At 34.3% G+C, this 14948-nt stretch overlaps 2 protein-coding genes across 2 annotated transcripts; both read right to left on the bottom strand.

Moving 5' to 3' along the window:
• Window positions 1-982: 982 nt before the first annotated feature.
• On the bottom strand, window positions 983-6313 carry LOC145804841 (L10-interacting MYB domain-containing protein-like). Its single transcript, XM_082900044.1, has 3 exons — window positions 5923-6313; window positions 1947-2359; window positions 983-1814 (listed from the first exon to the last, which is right to left on the bottom strand). Exons 2-3 carry the CDS (start codon window positions 2355-2357, stop codon window positions 1185-1187), a joined length of 1041 nt encoding a protein of 346 aa, XP_082756170.1. The 5' UTR covers window positions 2358-2359; window positions 5923-6313; the 3' UTR covers window positions 983-1184.
• Window positions 6314-13318: 7005 nt separating this feature from the next.
• On the bottom strand, window positions 13319-14302 carry LOC145803949 (protein FAR1-RELATED SEQUENCE 5-like). Its single transcript, XM_082897336.1, has 2 exons — window positions 14230-14302; window positions 13319-14016 (listed from the first exon to the last, which is right to left on the bottom strand). Exons 1-2 carry the CDS (start codon window positions 14300-14302, stop codon window positions 13319-13321), a joined length of 771 nt encoding a protein of 256 aa, XP_082753462.1.
• Between the last annotated feature and the right edge of the window lie 646 nt (window positions 14303-14948).

Raw genomic sequence — 14948 nt, forward strand, 5'->3', positions numbered from 1 at the left:
ACGTGCAGTTAATAACAAAAAACATATATATTTTCTTCATTTATATGTCAATCATGTTTTGCTGAAGTACCTTGAACGGTAGGTATTTCCGTCTAGACCTCACGTATGGATGTATACGATGCTGACTGTATGTGGGCCGGCAATGGACAACAGTGAACTCTTTCATGGAATTTAATACGTTATGCACGTGCCTCGACACAGTCTCCCCAGAATGTTGGAACCGTTCCTGGATTTCCCGATTTTGCTTTCCCTTTCAAGACATGGATAAACATCGCAACGCTTTCTTCAACAGCTAAGCCATGTGGACGTTGCGGGACTTGTAACCCAAAATCATTTACTAATGTCTCACACAATGCGGCAAAAACTTCCTTCGGCATGCAAACATTTTCCTCAAAGCGACCCATATGCCCCGCATATAGTTCGCATATCCATGTATTCCCAGTTAGTATAGAAGTGCGACATGGCGTTTTATGCATGTGTTTTTGGTACCATTCTGTCGCCAAGTGGCATGCTTGTAGAAATGTGCAGTTCTGTTCTTGTTGCAGCTGGACCGCCATTTGATTCAGCATTTCCATTATTTCATCATGGTTGCTTCCATCCCAGAGATTCATCGCGTTTTCGTTGATGCAAAACCTACAAAAGTGGCAGGCTTTCAATTAGTTTGCACGTGATTCATTGAGTTAAATTATATTGAATTTTGCAATTATACAATGTCGACATTGTTTGTAATGAACGCAATGCTGTCACCAATGTCCTTTGGAACGCATGATCATATGAATTGCAAAAAAAAAAAGAAGCTGTTCAACGTATGCTTTACAGGGGGGCCATGGTTGTAACAACCACAAAACTAACAAAAGAACTTGCGACATATAGGCATTCAGAAGCGTGCATCGAAAACGTAATTCCCTGTCTTAAACGTAGCGCCACAAAATATTAAACCGTAAACATCCCATTCATTTCCCAAAAATGAAGCACAACCATGCTTCCGGTCCGTCAACCCATGTACTTACCTAAAACTTGTCACTGCCCATAGCTAGCAAGAAGAAAAAAAAAAGAAAAAAGACATAATGCAAAACATGCACACACCACCATCCTGTTTTAGTACATGACAAACAGTACCATAAGTCTAAGTTTTAAAAAGGAAGAAAAAGACATGCATCTTCAACACTCGTAAGACCGTAGCATCACATCCGCCTACCCCCAAACAGGTTTGCAAATGGCCCCGACGCAGTACACTGGAGCTGCTTCTGTGTAAGCCAGCCAATGATGTGGTCGTCATCAGGCTGGCACATCATGACCTCCCGGTAATCAGCGTTATCCATAAGTGTGGAGGCGAAGTGGAATAACGGTGTACCAATCAGGGACGGAATACTGCTCAGTTTATGCATGCACTCGGAAATAGTGTACAGTGCTTCGTTGCCTGTCAGGTGCCTGACCGTGACCTGCTGATTCTTCGAACGGACCACATCTGTCATTCTGTTCATGCTCTCCGCAATAACAGACGCACCACTTGTTGCCTTCTTCGACTTTGAAACACTTGTTGATGGCGTCTTTCTCCGTTTTGCCTTTTCAATCGACACATGCTCCAGTGAAGAATCAGAATCCACGTCCTGTACTCCTGTGGGTATCGGATCAGCGAATGGCTGGGCTCCCAAACTACGCACTGAATCAGATGAGTCCGTAGCAGCTTCAGGAATGTTCTCTCCCGGGGTCCAATGGTGCTTCCCAGTAGCTGCTGCCCCCATGAAAACCGTCTCCAGCAAGTCACGGTGTTCCAACGTTTTCTTCCTGAACTTCGCACACACCTTGTTGATCTGCAGACATGTACATGTGTAAAAGAGGTTGACGTTATATTTCATATTCATAAATTTTATTGAAGTTGAATTAAGAAGTAAAAAATGTACTGGTAAATGAGAAATATAAAACTTGTTTCTACATGTACTTACTGATTCCATCTTGTCCCACCACTCGTCAGGTGCCTGAAACAAACCGGTGTCATAGTCAAAGCCTATCCCGGACACTCCCTTGCTTGAATCCATCAACTTCGTCCACGCTTGCCACTCTTTCTTCAAGCTCATGTACTTATTCTTCAACTGTTTAAGTCCATGTTTTTTTCCTGTTTTTCTCTGAAATTTCCTTGACAACGACTTGTACCCTGCCTGGCTGAGGACTAAGAATGGCCGATTTCCTTTACTAATCTCATTTGCAATCAACTGGAGGAAAACTCGGACTGACTTACTGTCCCATGAGGCCTTGTGGCTTAGCTGAGTTTGTGTCTCTTCAAGACTGGTTGACTTGTCACTGACAACGCCTTTGCTTTTCGAGTGGTTACGAGGCGAAGTACGTGTGGAAGCCATTACTAATGTACGGTTACAAAAGATATAAATCACAAATTTGGTTGTTATATACACACGCACAACAGATGACACATTAAAAACAACAAACGCAGATATATGATGCTGAAGATGAAATTTGCATATACCCATTGAAAACATTTTTTACATACGTACACAGGTTCCATGGGAGTTAGTAGTGGACAAAAACATGATAGTTAGTATTACGGCTCCCATATGCGACAACATAATACCATCGTACTACAAACATACTAACTACATACTAACAACATATTGAAGACATACTAATGTCTTTGTACATACTAAGAACATGGTAACGGTGCTTACATACGGCACAACAAAATAACAACGACAATGCAGAGCACATACACAATGGTCTTAAGCACACGCAAGGATTGTTGAATGTCTATGACATCAGCCCGCAATTGCATGGCAATTTCATCTCCGGCTGACGCATAGCCTTGGTTCTCATGGCTTCGTTCTTCACACCAACCAATCCAACTGACACAAGGCTGATGAGTGAAAAGTATGCAACTATTAGTTTCATGGGTTGTTAATGTTCATTAAGTTATGACCAGTAAAGATTGGGTCACTCACCACAGGGCGGGGACATACAAAGTAGGAACGCCCTGGATTCTTGGTGGACCTGGAAATCCTAACAATACACGGGCCATATCCACAGGCACACATTCGTCCTAGCCATGTACTGGAAGTTGCAGTAGAGGTGAACGACGCCATGCTACGATTTAATATAAAGTAAATTGACATGAATGAACATGAACACGATTGCGTACTCAAATTAATAAATCTATATTGTAATATATTTTGATAATGTTTTTTATGATAGGCAGCAAAATGGATTGGTGAGAATATATTTGTACAACATTTGTTATGATAGGCAGCAAAATGGATTGGTGAGAATATATTTGTACTATATTTACGTTTGTGAATGTATTTATGATAAGATTTTTCATACTTACATGTAGTCATATCTGTTTATTAAAACTTGTACACTCTTTATTGTTTACCTCTAAATTTGTAATATATAATATTAATACATTAGTACTATCTTTCTAACATTTGTTTAAGATATATTGGAAATAAACTATTTAGTTAATATATTTGTAATATATATTTGATATATTTTGTAATTTGTTGGTAATATGTGTACATAATATATGTGGCTTCCTTCCCAAATGTAGTTCGAAAATAGTTATGGTGGTAATTACTTTATTTTTAGGAAATGAGAATTGACCCTTTCGTGTTGAGTTAAAAATAAACGCAAATTAATACATCTAATCTGTAATATATTTTCAATATATATATTTTTTTATTTAACAACATTTTGGAATATATGTACGATATAGTTTTCCATAATTAAATGTAGTCAAATCTGTTTAATAAAACTTTTACACTCTTTATTGTTTACCTCTAAATTTGTAATATATAATATTAATACATTATTAATATCTGTCAAACATTTTTGTAATATATTTTTAGTCAACTGTTATTTTTCTATATTTCTAACATAAATTTCATAAATTTTGGAATTTGTTGTTAATATATGTACATATATCTACCTTCCTTCCCAAATGTAGTTCAAAAAATATTTACGGTGCTAATTAATTTATTTTTTAGAAATGAGAAATGAGCAGTTCGTTTTGAGCAAAACATATATGCAAATTAAGACATCTAATTCGTAATATATTTTCAATAAATTTTTTTTTCTTCATATTTTGAAAATATTTGTTGAATATATTTATGATATAGTTTTTCATAAGTAAATTTTGTCATATCTGTGTAATGAAAGTTTTACACGCATACATTTTTAACTCTAATGTATTTTTAATAAACTGTTTGTTTAATATATTTCTAATATAAATATAATATATTTTGTAATTTGGTGTTAATATCTGTAGATAATATATGAACCTTCCTTTTTATATAATTTAGTTGGAAAATATTTTTTATGTAATTAATTTCATTTCTTGAATTGAGAATTGACCATTTCGTCTTCAGAAAAAAATATACGCAAATTAATACATCTAATTTGTAATATATTTTCCATATATTTTTTGGCTCTTTTGAAAACATTTATTCATATATTGATGATAATGTTTTTCATAATTAAATTTTTACATATACGTGTAATAAAATGTTTACAGTGTTTACCTTGTAAATCAAAATTTCTAATAAACATTTCACATATATTTTTTTAATATCTTCGTAATATATTTTTAATATATTGCTTAATTGATTACAATTTTTAATTTTTTTCTTTTTGGACCACAAGTTATATATATTTTGACAATTTGTTGTTAATATCTGTAACTTGTAACCCAGAGTTGGAATAAATTTTTTTTATGTAATTCAAAAAAAATTCACAAATGGGAATTGAACATTTCTATTACGCAACAATCAGGGGAATTGAGCATTTCACAAATGGGAATTGTTAATTTCTGTTAAGCACAAATGGGAATTGAGCAACTCAGAAATGGGAACAGCATTTCTTATTTATATATAAAAAAATAAAAATAAAAAAATGAAAGATCTGCATTTGAAACTATAACCGAACAGATATTCCAATTCTACATCAGATTTGCATTTCCGAACTTGTTTAAACAACGGTGCCTTCATACATATGGCCCAAATTTGTGATTCTGAAGCTCTATAAATCAGACCAACTATTTGAATCAGATCAGATATTATATACATACATGAATTCGAATGTGTGATCTGAAATTTTAGATGTTTGATGATAATTATAAGCAAAAAATCAGAAAGACGAAAGAGTGTTTTTCGGATCTGAACACAGCTTTACCAGAATCTGATATTCATTCCCAATAACGTAAGTGCATTCACAGATTTGATTCAGAATTTATTTGAAAAATGGGTAGAGAGTAACAGTGGCACAATGTGTACATCAATTTCATAAATCAGATTTCATTCAGCTAATGAATACATCAATTCAAACTTGTGATCTGAAATTTGTAATTTTTATAATTATAAGAACAAAATGTGTGAACCCAAGCAGAAAATCAACAAATCTGAAAAAACATCAGATTTGACTATGAACCCAAATCAGATTATGATCTGAACAAAATGTGTGAACCCAAGCACACAATTTTTCATTTCTAATTGTGATCTGAGAAAAGGCAAATTTTTAATGATAATTATAAGAACAAAATCAAAAGAAGAAGAGAGTGTTTTACGAATCTCAACCTAGTCCGGCCCTAATTACGCACAGAGTTGCAGATTTGTATTTAAGAACAGATATATGTATATATATATATATATATCTGTCTCCAAAATGTGTGAACCCAAGCAAGACGAATCACTTCAACAGGTCAGTAATGAACCGGATTTGTAATGAACCCAAAATGGAAAAAAAAAAAAAAAACTTTGGAAAAACAAAATATGGCAAAATTTAAAGATACAGATTCCACACTTCCACAAATTTGCGAAAAATCCCAACGTTGTATAAACAGAAAGGGGCTCCAGACATGAATCGTAAGCAGAGGCCCCACACACACAGATCTACGAAATCAGAAGGATTTGAAAGAGTTACCTGAAGATCGGTGGTGTTTGAGAGGGTTCCGTCTATTGTTCGCCGCCGCCAACGTTAGGGCCCAACCGTCCGATTTGCCGACCTGTTCGGGAGTCGTCTTCGCCGCCGCAGATGCCTACTCCGGCCCGATCTCCTCCAAAAAGCTTGGCTCAGATGTCGTCGCCGCTGGTAGCCACTAATCGCCTCATTCGCTTCGTCTGTTAGGTTTTTGGTTGTGTTGTGCCTTTGGATTCATTCATCAGTTGGGCGAAATGATGATCTGATTTGTTTGAGGGTGTTTTCGTAATTTTACCCGAACAACGTTTCCTCTCCCACCCGTTGGAGAGCCTTTGTCGTGTAGTGGCTATTTCAGCCTAGTTTGTCGTCATCTGGCTAATTTAGCCTCAACCACGCTTCCCAAACACAAGCTACATTATCTCTTTTGAACTTAACATTACATTTGTATTTTTAAACAGAAATGCTTCCAATCACTAAAAGTTCACCATTAAATCGGCACTGATGACGTGGCTGCCAACGTGGTAATGTGATGCAAACTCACCTGTTTCTCTCTCTTCTCATTCATTTTAAATTTCAAATTCATTTTGACACTCTCTATATCCTTATTCTGAACTTCTCTTCTCTAAACTTCTCCTATGTTGTTCCTCTCTCTTGACAATCGCATCTCTCCAATACCGGCAACCCCGACAAGCTCTCCAAACCGGCAACGATCGAGGTTAAATGTAGCTTTTACAACCCCGACGACCCGACGAGCACAGCTTCTCTCCGTCATCATCTTTCACTCACGACGAGTGCAGCTTCTCTCCGTCTTCTCAACAGATCTGTCTGCACATGTCAGTTCTCTCTCTCCCTATCTCTCTCTCTATATATATATATCTATATATATGCCCTAATTTGTTGAGATTTTTGTGCCTTTGACTTTGATTTCATCTGTTTATGAGGATTTGGATTTGGATTTGGATTTGGATTTTGATTTTGATTTGATTTGCCCTAATTTTACATACATTGGATTTCCCTAAAAAATCTATATATATATATGGTGGAGAATATATAAAAATGTTGAATCAAGCGCTTGATTTAGTTAGCAATTCTCTTTTGGGAAAATGGAAATATTTTTAATATTGCCCCAGAAATGTGTTTAGTTAGGAATTTTAAATTTTAAATATTGATTTAGTGGTTATTTGGGGTGTCCTAAATAAGTGCACTTTTTGTCTTTTTGGACTAAAAAGTTGCGAGAAAAAATATGGATGTTTGGGTTAACTTTTTGACTTTTCATGAAAAAATGTGTAATAAAAAATTGTAAAAATTGGTTTGTAGAGGAAAATTAGGATTGGGAGTTGTGCAGCCGTAATTGTTGACTTTTGGTGAATAGTGTTAACTTTTTAACTTTTTGAGTAACTTTTTGACTTTTTGACTTTTTGACTTTTTTTTACATACCCCAAACTTGGCCTTAGTTAGGAATTTTTCACTCTTAAATGGTTTTATATTCCTCCAGAAATGTGAGATTACCATAGAAGTATGGGGATCAGATTTTTGATTAGTTGGGAAAGTGATTTCAGCTTGAGTAGGTAATCAGAAATTGTCTTCCCATTCCAATCCATTCCAATCCATTCCAAAAAGTGGAAATTCCACTTTTTGGCTTAAGACTAGTACATAATTTGTGAATCAAAGAGAAGACACAAACCCACCAGAAGAAGTTCAGAGAAGAGAAATTATAAGTTATGCACTTATTTTGGTTATGCACTGAGTTAGTTCGTGAATTCACTGAGTTCACTTATTTTGGTTTGTTAGTTAGTTCCTGAATTCACTAAGTTCACTTATTCACGGAGTTCACAAAATTTCTAGACTTAATTTTGTGAAGTTATTAATTTTGCTAGTTCAGAGAAGAGAAGAGAAATTATATTATACATTAAGACAATGAGAACCATTTTTTCTTCATGAATTTCCACAGGAACTATTATAGTGCTTGCATTGAAGAATGGAAGTTATATTATCATTTATTTATTTTTTGTCTCTCTCTCTCTCTTCTTTTTTTCTTTTTTTTTGTTTTTGTATCCATTGAATAGGTTTCTTACTTTGTTCAAAATAAAAAAAAAAAACTGGCTTATTGCAAAATGTATAAACATTGCAACATTTATTGGGATTACTAAGATTTAATATACTTTTAAGGAGTTAACAGCTGGGTTGCTATTGAATTTAGTCTGGTAATCTAAGAATGGTTGTGTGGCTTAGGTTCATCCTAAATTTGTCACAATAAGAACTTGTCGAGACAGTAATTATGATGGCAAGGGTTGTCTAAAAGTGTTGGCTACTTATCTGAATTAATTATGAAAATCCACAAAGTATAGGTGCTCAGGATGTGTCAGATATATATAGGATTATCAAAGAGGTTTATGTGTTATTTGGGCTAGAAAGTAACAAAAAATGCTTCAATTGTGGTTCAATGCACCATAAAAGTGAAGAAATGTTGAAAAAATAAATTTTTGGATCCTGCCATTTTTTTGAGAGCTTACAATTTAGTTGTTATGATGGCTTAGTTATGACATTGAAAGACTTAAACATATTATATACATATATATATATGAGGAATGAGGAAAGATCTGAGAATACCCTATACTTGTGGAAAGAAAATATTTAAAACTGTACTTTATGATTTGCACGTTTCTATCCTCGCTTTCATTTTTCTTCAAGGTTCAAACAAGTTACATTAAAAAATATTTTGATTCCTCTACTTGTTACTTGACTCAGACTTGCAACAGTCAATTATTAGACATTTTTGTTTCCTCATGAAATCATGTTTCTATAATGCGGGTGAGTTTAAATCCAACTTTGTGAGGATGGTAGCTCCGTGGAAGGAAGATTTCATTTCAAGAGTATTGTTGATTCTTTGGCCTGTTTTGCATTGTTGTAGGTATGGAGGATGTGAGAAATAGCTGTAGAATTCTAAATTGTCTATTTACATAAACTTATACAATGTTGGTGGCAAAATTTTTTGATCTTGATTTGTTTCACATCATATCTTCTTCCAGTTATCAAAGCCTTGTTTACTTTTTTTTTTTAATTTTTTTATGTGCCTTAAATAATTTAGCCTAGAAATCTAATCTAAGATTCAAGAACAGTGTAAATGTTTATGTGATGATGATGTTCAACTGAAAAAATAAGTAGTTGAACTAAAAAAACAGTGTAAATGTTTATGTGATGATGATGTTCAACTGTAAATGTTTATGTAAATATTTATGTGCTTTTTTTCAATTTTCTTAATGAGTAGTTTCTCAAAAAAAGAAATCAATATATTTGAAAGATCAATTTCGCAGGATGGACTTAGGCTCCACCTGGATAGATATGCATTTGAAATCAATAGATTTGTGGTTGGATTTTATGAAAATATTAGAGTTTGTTATTCTAGTAGCATCTTTGTTGGTAAAAGAAGATTTGTTTGCATGATTTCAGTTTTATATCTTATTCTAGTAGACATCATACTGATTTCAGCCTTCCCAGCAGACATCATACACATGATTCCAACACGTAGTCCCCAACTGAAAGTTGAATTGTCTATAAGGAATAATATGAATTAGATATGTACAAGTAGAATTCAAAGCTGTCAAAACTGTTGTACTCTTTTGTGGCAGAAACTACCAGAGAAAGACCAATTTATCACAAACTAACAAACCAAAATAGGTGCAAATATACAGAAATTATAAGTTATTCGTTGTGAGAATGTAAACCATCTGATGACACATTTTTGTATCAATAACTTCACAAAACATTTAACCTAGTGATTTCAACAAACATGAATGGTGTTGCCACCCTATTCACTCACTAGATTCTTTCGCTTCATATTTTTGCAGATGTCAACTTCAAGTGTTAACGGCAGTACCTCAGATTAATTGACGTATTGCAACAGAAATTGTCCTCAATGTCGGAAAAAAGCAATCATTCTAATTTCGGAGACAAAACGAAACAAGAATAAGCTATTTTATTGTTGTCCTGATTGCAGTGGGTTTATTGCATAGTGCTTGCCTGCAAGTTCACAACGTAGGGAGGAAGGACAAGTGCGAATGGACAACACACCAACTGTCACCAAACAACTTCAAAGTATGGGTGAATATCTTCGATTTCAAAGTGAACAACATCAGTTTCAGAACGCGCAGATGCAAAAATTGCAAAGAGACATAAATAGAAATTCGTGTTGTATTAATGGGATCTTCATCTTGCTTGTAATTGGTGTTATATTAATTATGAAGATTTAATAATTTTTATACAAGTTAGAACATGTAATTGGTGTTGTATTAATTATGAAGATGATATGTATGAAAATTTATGATAAATTACAATTATGGATTGAGAAGTATGAATATGTAATCATGTGGATTGTTTGTTATTTATGATATGGGTTGATTTTGGACACATTTTGGGTTGATTTTGGACAAATTTGGGACACATTTTGTGCTGATTTTGGACTGATTTTGGACACATTTTGTGCTGATTTTGGACTGATTTTGGGTTGGTTTTGGACTGATTTTGGACACATTTTGTGTTGATTTTGGACAAATTTTGGTTTGATTTTGGACTGATTTTGGACACATTTTGTGCTGATTTTGGACAGATTTTGGTTTGATTTTGGACACATTTTGTGCTGATTTGGACACATTTTGGGTTGATTTTTGATTGATTTTGGACACATTTTGTGTTAATTTTGAACAGAATGTGGACTGTTTGTCGGTGTGTTTGTGTGTTTGAACACATATTGTGGACAGATTTTGGACTGTTTGTCTGTTTTTGAACACATATTATGTATGAAGATTTATTTGTCTATTTGAACACAGGTGCTTCACAGATTTGGACACCGGTTTTTGACACAGTTTGAACACTGGTTTTCAACACATATTTGAACACTAGTTTGAACACTGGACAGATTTTGGACTGATTTTGGACTGTTTGTTTGTTTTTGAACACTTTTTATGTATGAAGATTTATGTTTCTATTTGAACACAGGTGCTTCACAGATTTGGACACTGGTTTGAACACTGGTTTTTGACACAGTTTGACCACTAGTTTTCAACACAAATTTGAACACTGGTTTGAACCACAAATTTGAACACTGGTTTTTGACACAATTTTAAAGACATATTTTTTCACACAGGTTTTTCAAGACAGATTCAAGGACAGGCATTTTCACACAGTTTTGAAGACAGATTTTTCCGCACAGGTTTTTGAAGATAGCTTTTTTTCACACTGGTTTTTCACACAGTTTTGAAGACATATTTTTTTTACACTGGTTTTTCAAGATAGATTTGACGACAGGTTTTTTCTACACAGTTTTGAAGACAAATTTTACCATACAGGTTTTTGAAGACAGATTTGCAGACATAATTTTAAAATAGATTTGTAATAGATTTTTCATACAGATTTGGAACACATTTTTGACACAGATTTTTTCGAACACAGATTTTGGAACACATTAAATCTGTAACAGACAGAGCACAGATATAACATCAATTGGGAACATTAACTATAACAACAAAGTAGGGAACAACATTAATTTGTTCTTAACCAAAAGCACATTAAATAAATTATTCAAAACAAAATAAACTCCAAGTTTAGTTACATAAAAGGCATTACGATTACAAGATTCCAACTAACGAAAACTACCATCATGGCCATTGCGGTCTATTTGTACATTCAAGTCAACAAATGAAGATGGTACGGCTCCATAAATTTGATGCGTAGCAATCATGGATTGTTGAGTTGTCATAAATCCCGGTGTGCCTCCAATACAGTCTGATGGGGTCAAAGATGTATCGACTCCATAAATTTGAGTTGGGGCATTCATGAAACTTTGTTTTCTCATAATGTCCACACTTGCCGGGGTGAGAGATGTGCCTCCAATAGCATTGACCATGAGTCCCAATTCAATTAAAATGAAATGTTAAAACTAATTTGCTAAACATTATTGAAAAACAGTTTGCTCGATGTACACGTACCGGCACACACATACTATTTTCCATGCCAACCATATAAGGATAAAGCTCTCTACGTATACTACGTTCAGGTTGAGATTGACATTGACCTTCACCTTCACCTCCAATCACCTTAGTACCATATATTGACAAAGGTTAATGAATGGCTCAAATGTATGACATGATTACAATAAAATATGAGTTGAATAGAGAGTAATGATACAAAACAGATAGATATGTATGAAAACCAATCAATTTACCTTTGATTTGTTATGTTTTCTTTTGCTTGCCTTCAACCGATTGACTATTTGATCTACTTTGGCGACCTTTCTTTTAGTAACTGGACAACCTTTTCGGCGAGCAACCAAAGGACTAAGCAACTTGGTATGACTGATTGCCTTTCTATTAATGCTGCCAATCGAGAAAGATGGGACATTACTAATAATAGGTGGTACATTACTAGTCGAAGGTGCTACATTACTCCCACTACCTTCATCATCTTTCATCACTTTCGCCTTGATTTCATCCAACCCACAGTCAATGAGTTTTATTTTCCCTTCAAAGTTTTCAGCAAATTGTACAATGCCAATCAATTTTCTATTCATCTTATCATACACCTTTGCATTGAAATCATCCCCAAAGCCAGTGTATGTGGTTTTTATGCATGTGTACCCTCTATCCAAATTTTTTCTCTATCGTGGTAGAATGTATTTATTTGGAACCTCATTTATGCATCTTGCAATGAGCACAACGAGTGAGTGAGCACACATGATGCCCCTAAATTCAAACAACCGGCACATACATTACACATCAAATTCAGTCGAATTATAATAGACAACGAAGTCCACATGTTTCATCTTCCTAAAAACTACCACGGCTTCCTTCACAAAATATGTACAAATTGAACCCTCTTCTTTGACAAGAAACGGTTGACAATAAACTAGCCTCTTCATCTCAGCTTGAACTTCTTTGAATTTTGCATTGGTGTACGCATCCTGAAATTGTTTCTCAAAACCATACACAGTTAGGCAATCAAAGACTTTGTGCCGAGACTTAAAGTCAGCTTTCTTCTCTTTCTCTACCTTACTTCTCTAGGCATTGTCATATTGTTCAACAAATTGTTTTAGTGTAGTCTTTGGGTTGACATATCCATCAAAAAAAGCATTCATGTTCTCACTTCGTTGTGTCGTTGACATGCCAGCCCAAAAAATATCTTTGACATAGACAGGAACCCATCGATGTCGCTCATCATATAACACCCCCATCCACTGATTCTCATAAAGATTGAATTTTGCAATCATCTCTTTCTATTTCATCTCAAATTCATCTTTTGTGAAAGTGCCATAGACTGCATTTTGCAAATCCATCTTCATGGATTCATATTGGGAATACCCTTTCAACTTCTCCGGAATCTTCTTCATGATATGCCATAAACACCATCAATGTCGAGCATTGGGGAAGACTATTTCTATAGCCTTTTGCATAGCTTTGCACTGATAAGTTATTATAGCTTTTGGAGGATGATCCGACATGCAATTTAACCATGATTTGAATAGCCAAACAAATGTATCAGTGTCTTCACTAGATAATAGGCCACAACCAAGAAAAATTGACTTTCCATGGTGGTTAACTCCTACAAACGGAGCAAATGGCATATCATATTTATTAGTGAGGTAAGTTGTGTCAAATGAAACAACATCTCCAAATTCTTCATAAGCTGCTCGACTCATTGCATTCGCCCAAAACAAGTTTCTTATGCGAAAGTCAGTATCAACATTAATCATATAATAGAAACTCGAATTTTGTGCGTGCATTCTCAAAAAATACTTTTGAAGTGCATCGGAATCTCCTTCTCCAAGCCTTAATTTTCTAGCTCTCTCAATGTAATTCCTTGCATCTCGTTCATCAAATGTTAAAGACTCATAACCCCTAGCTTCAACAACCATTGAGTTATAATTCCTAGACACCCCAATCCCTGCTTGATCATTAATTTCTAATCTTCTCTTCACAGGACTAAGGATTTTCTTATTCATTGCAAAATGGCATGAGTCGGTGGGGATCAAGTCATGATTATGCTCAAGGTTAATTGTGGTTAACATAAATCTCCCATCCTTTTGTAGGCTTGCTCGTACCCTTGCTTTGCAATCAATTTTTGTGGACAGAGATGGCTTTAAAGAGTTTACTTTTGATTTTTTAATTCTCTTCCCCGATCAAGAACATTCAATTCCAAAGTATCTTAATTCCCCATCATCGCCAATGACTTGTGTTTTACAAGTTATAGAAAACCCAACATGTTTAGCATATTTGGCATAAAATGTGTACGCTTCTTGCTTTGAGGTAAAACACATACCCCTCTTAGGTTCCTCAACTTCTTCACTCTCATTTAATAAAGGATTCTCAACACTATTTGAATCAATCTCCATTTCTACTCATTCAAAAATTAAAATGAAATCAAATGATTTAATAACAGATTATTATAATAATAGATTATTCAAGAATTAATAACAGATTAAACCAAAACTAAATTGTTGTGTTGTGTTGTTGTTTTTTTTTTCATATCTATCTGACCAAATGGAAATGCCATGTAGGTTCAGTAGTGTGAATGGTACCTAATAGTTAATCTGAATTGGTCCAAACAGAATTGTTTTTTTTTTTCATATCTATCTGAATTGTTGTGTTGTGTATGTATTCAGCGGTGTGAATGGTACCTAATAGTTAATCAAGTGGTGGGTCTAATAGTTAATCAAGCAAATCAATGTCAAATGGAAGCAAACAGGATTGAAATCAATCCCATGGTTGTCTTCAAGGAACAACCATTGGTTTCATTAACTCAAATGTTTCATAAACTTATAAATCTTCAACTGTTTTTTGAATTGTTATAAACATCTGAGTTCAAACCTATTTTTTAAACATGGTTATAAACATCTATCTTGAACTGTTTTTTAAACATCTTTCTTGAACTTATAAACATCTAACTTATAAACAGGGGATTTCTGAACTATTTTTTTTTTTTTTTTCCATATCTATCTTGCTATGTCCAGCTTTGTTTGGACCAAACCTATCTTGCTA

This window comes from Camellia sinensis, chromosome 12, assembly GCF_055761805.1.
Source record: "Camellia sinensis isolate YWXY chromosome 12, ASM5576180v1, whole genome shotgun sequence".
NCBI lineage: Eukaryota > Viridiplantae > Streptophyta > Magnoliopsida > Ericales > Theaceae > Camellia > Camellia sinensis.

What these genes read in the sequence shown, in the direction of transcription:
- LOC145804841 (XM_082900044.1), bottom strand. Translation starts at nt 2,357, where the DNA reads ATGGCTTCCACACGTACTTCGCCTCGTAACCACTCGAAAAGCAAAGGC. An exon ending in GGTGGGACAAGATGGAATCA is followed by an intron (nt 1,815 to 1,946) that starts GTAAGTACATGT and finishes ACATGTCTGCAG; the next exon opens with ATCAACAAGGTGTGTGCGAA.
- LOC145803949 (XM_082897336.1), bottom strand. Translation starts at nt 14,302, where the DNA reads ATGGAGATTGATTCAAATAGTGTTGAGAATCCTTTATTAAATGAGAGT. An exon ending in AGTTGAGGAACCTAAGAGGG is followed by an intron (nt 14,017 to 14,229) that starts GTATGTGTTTTA and finishes TTGATTGCAAAG; the next exon opens with CAAGGGTACGAGCAAGCCTA.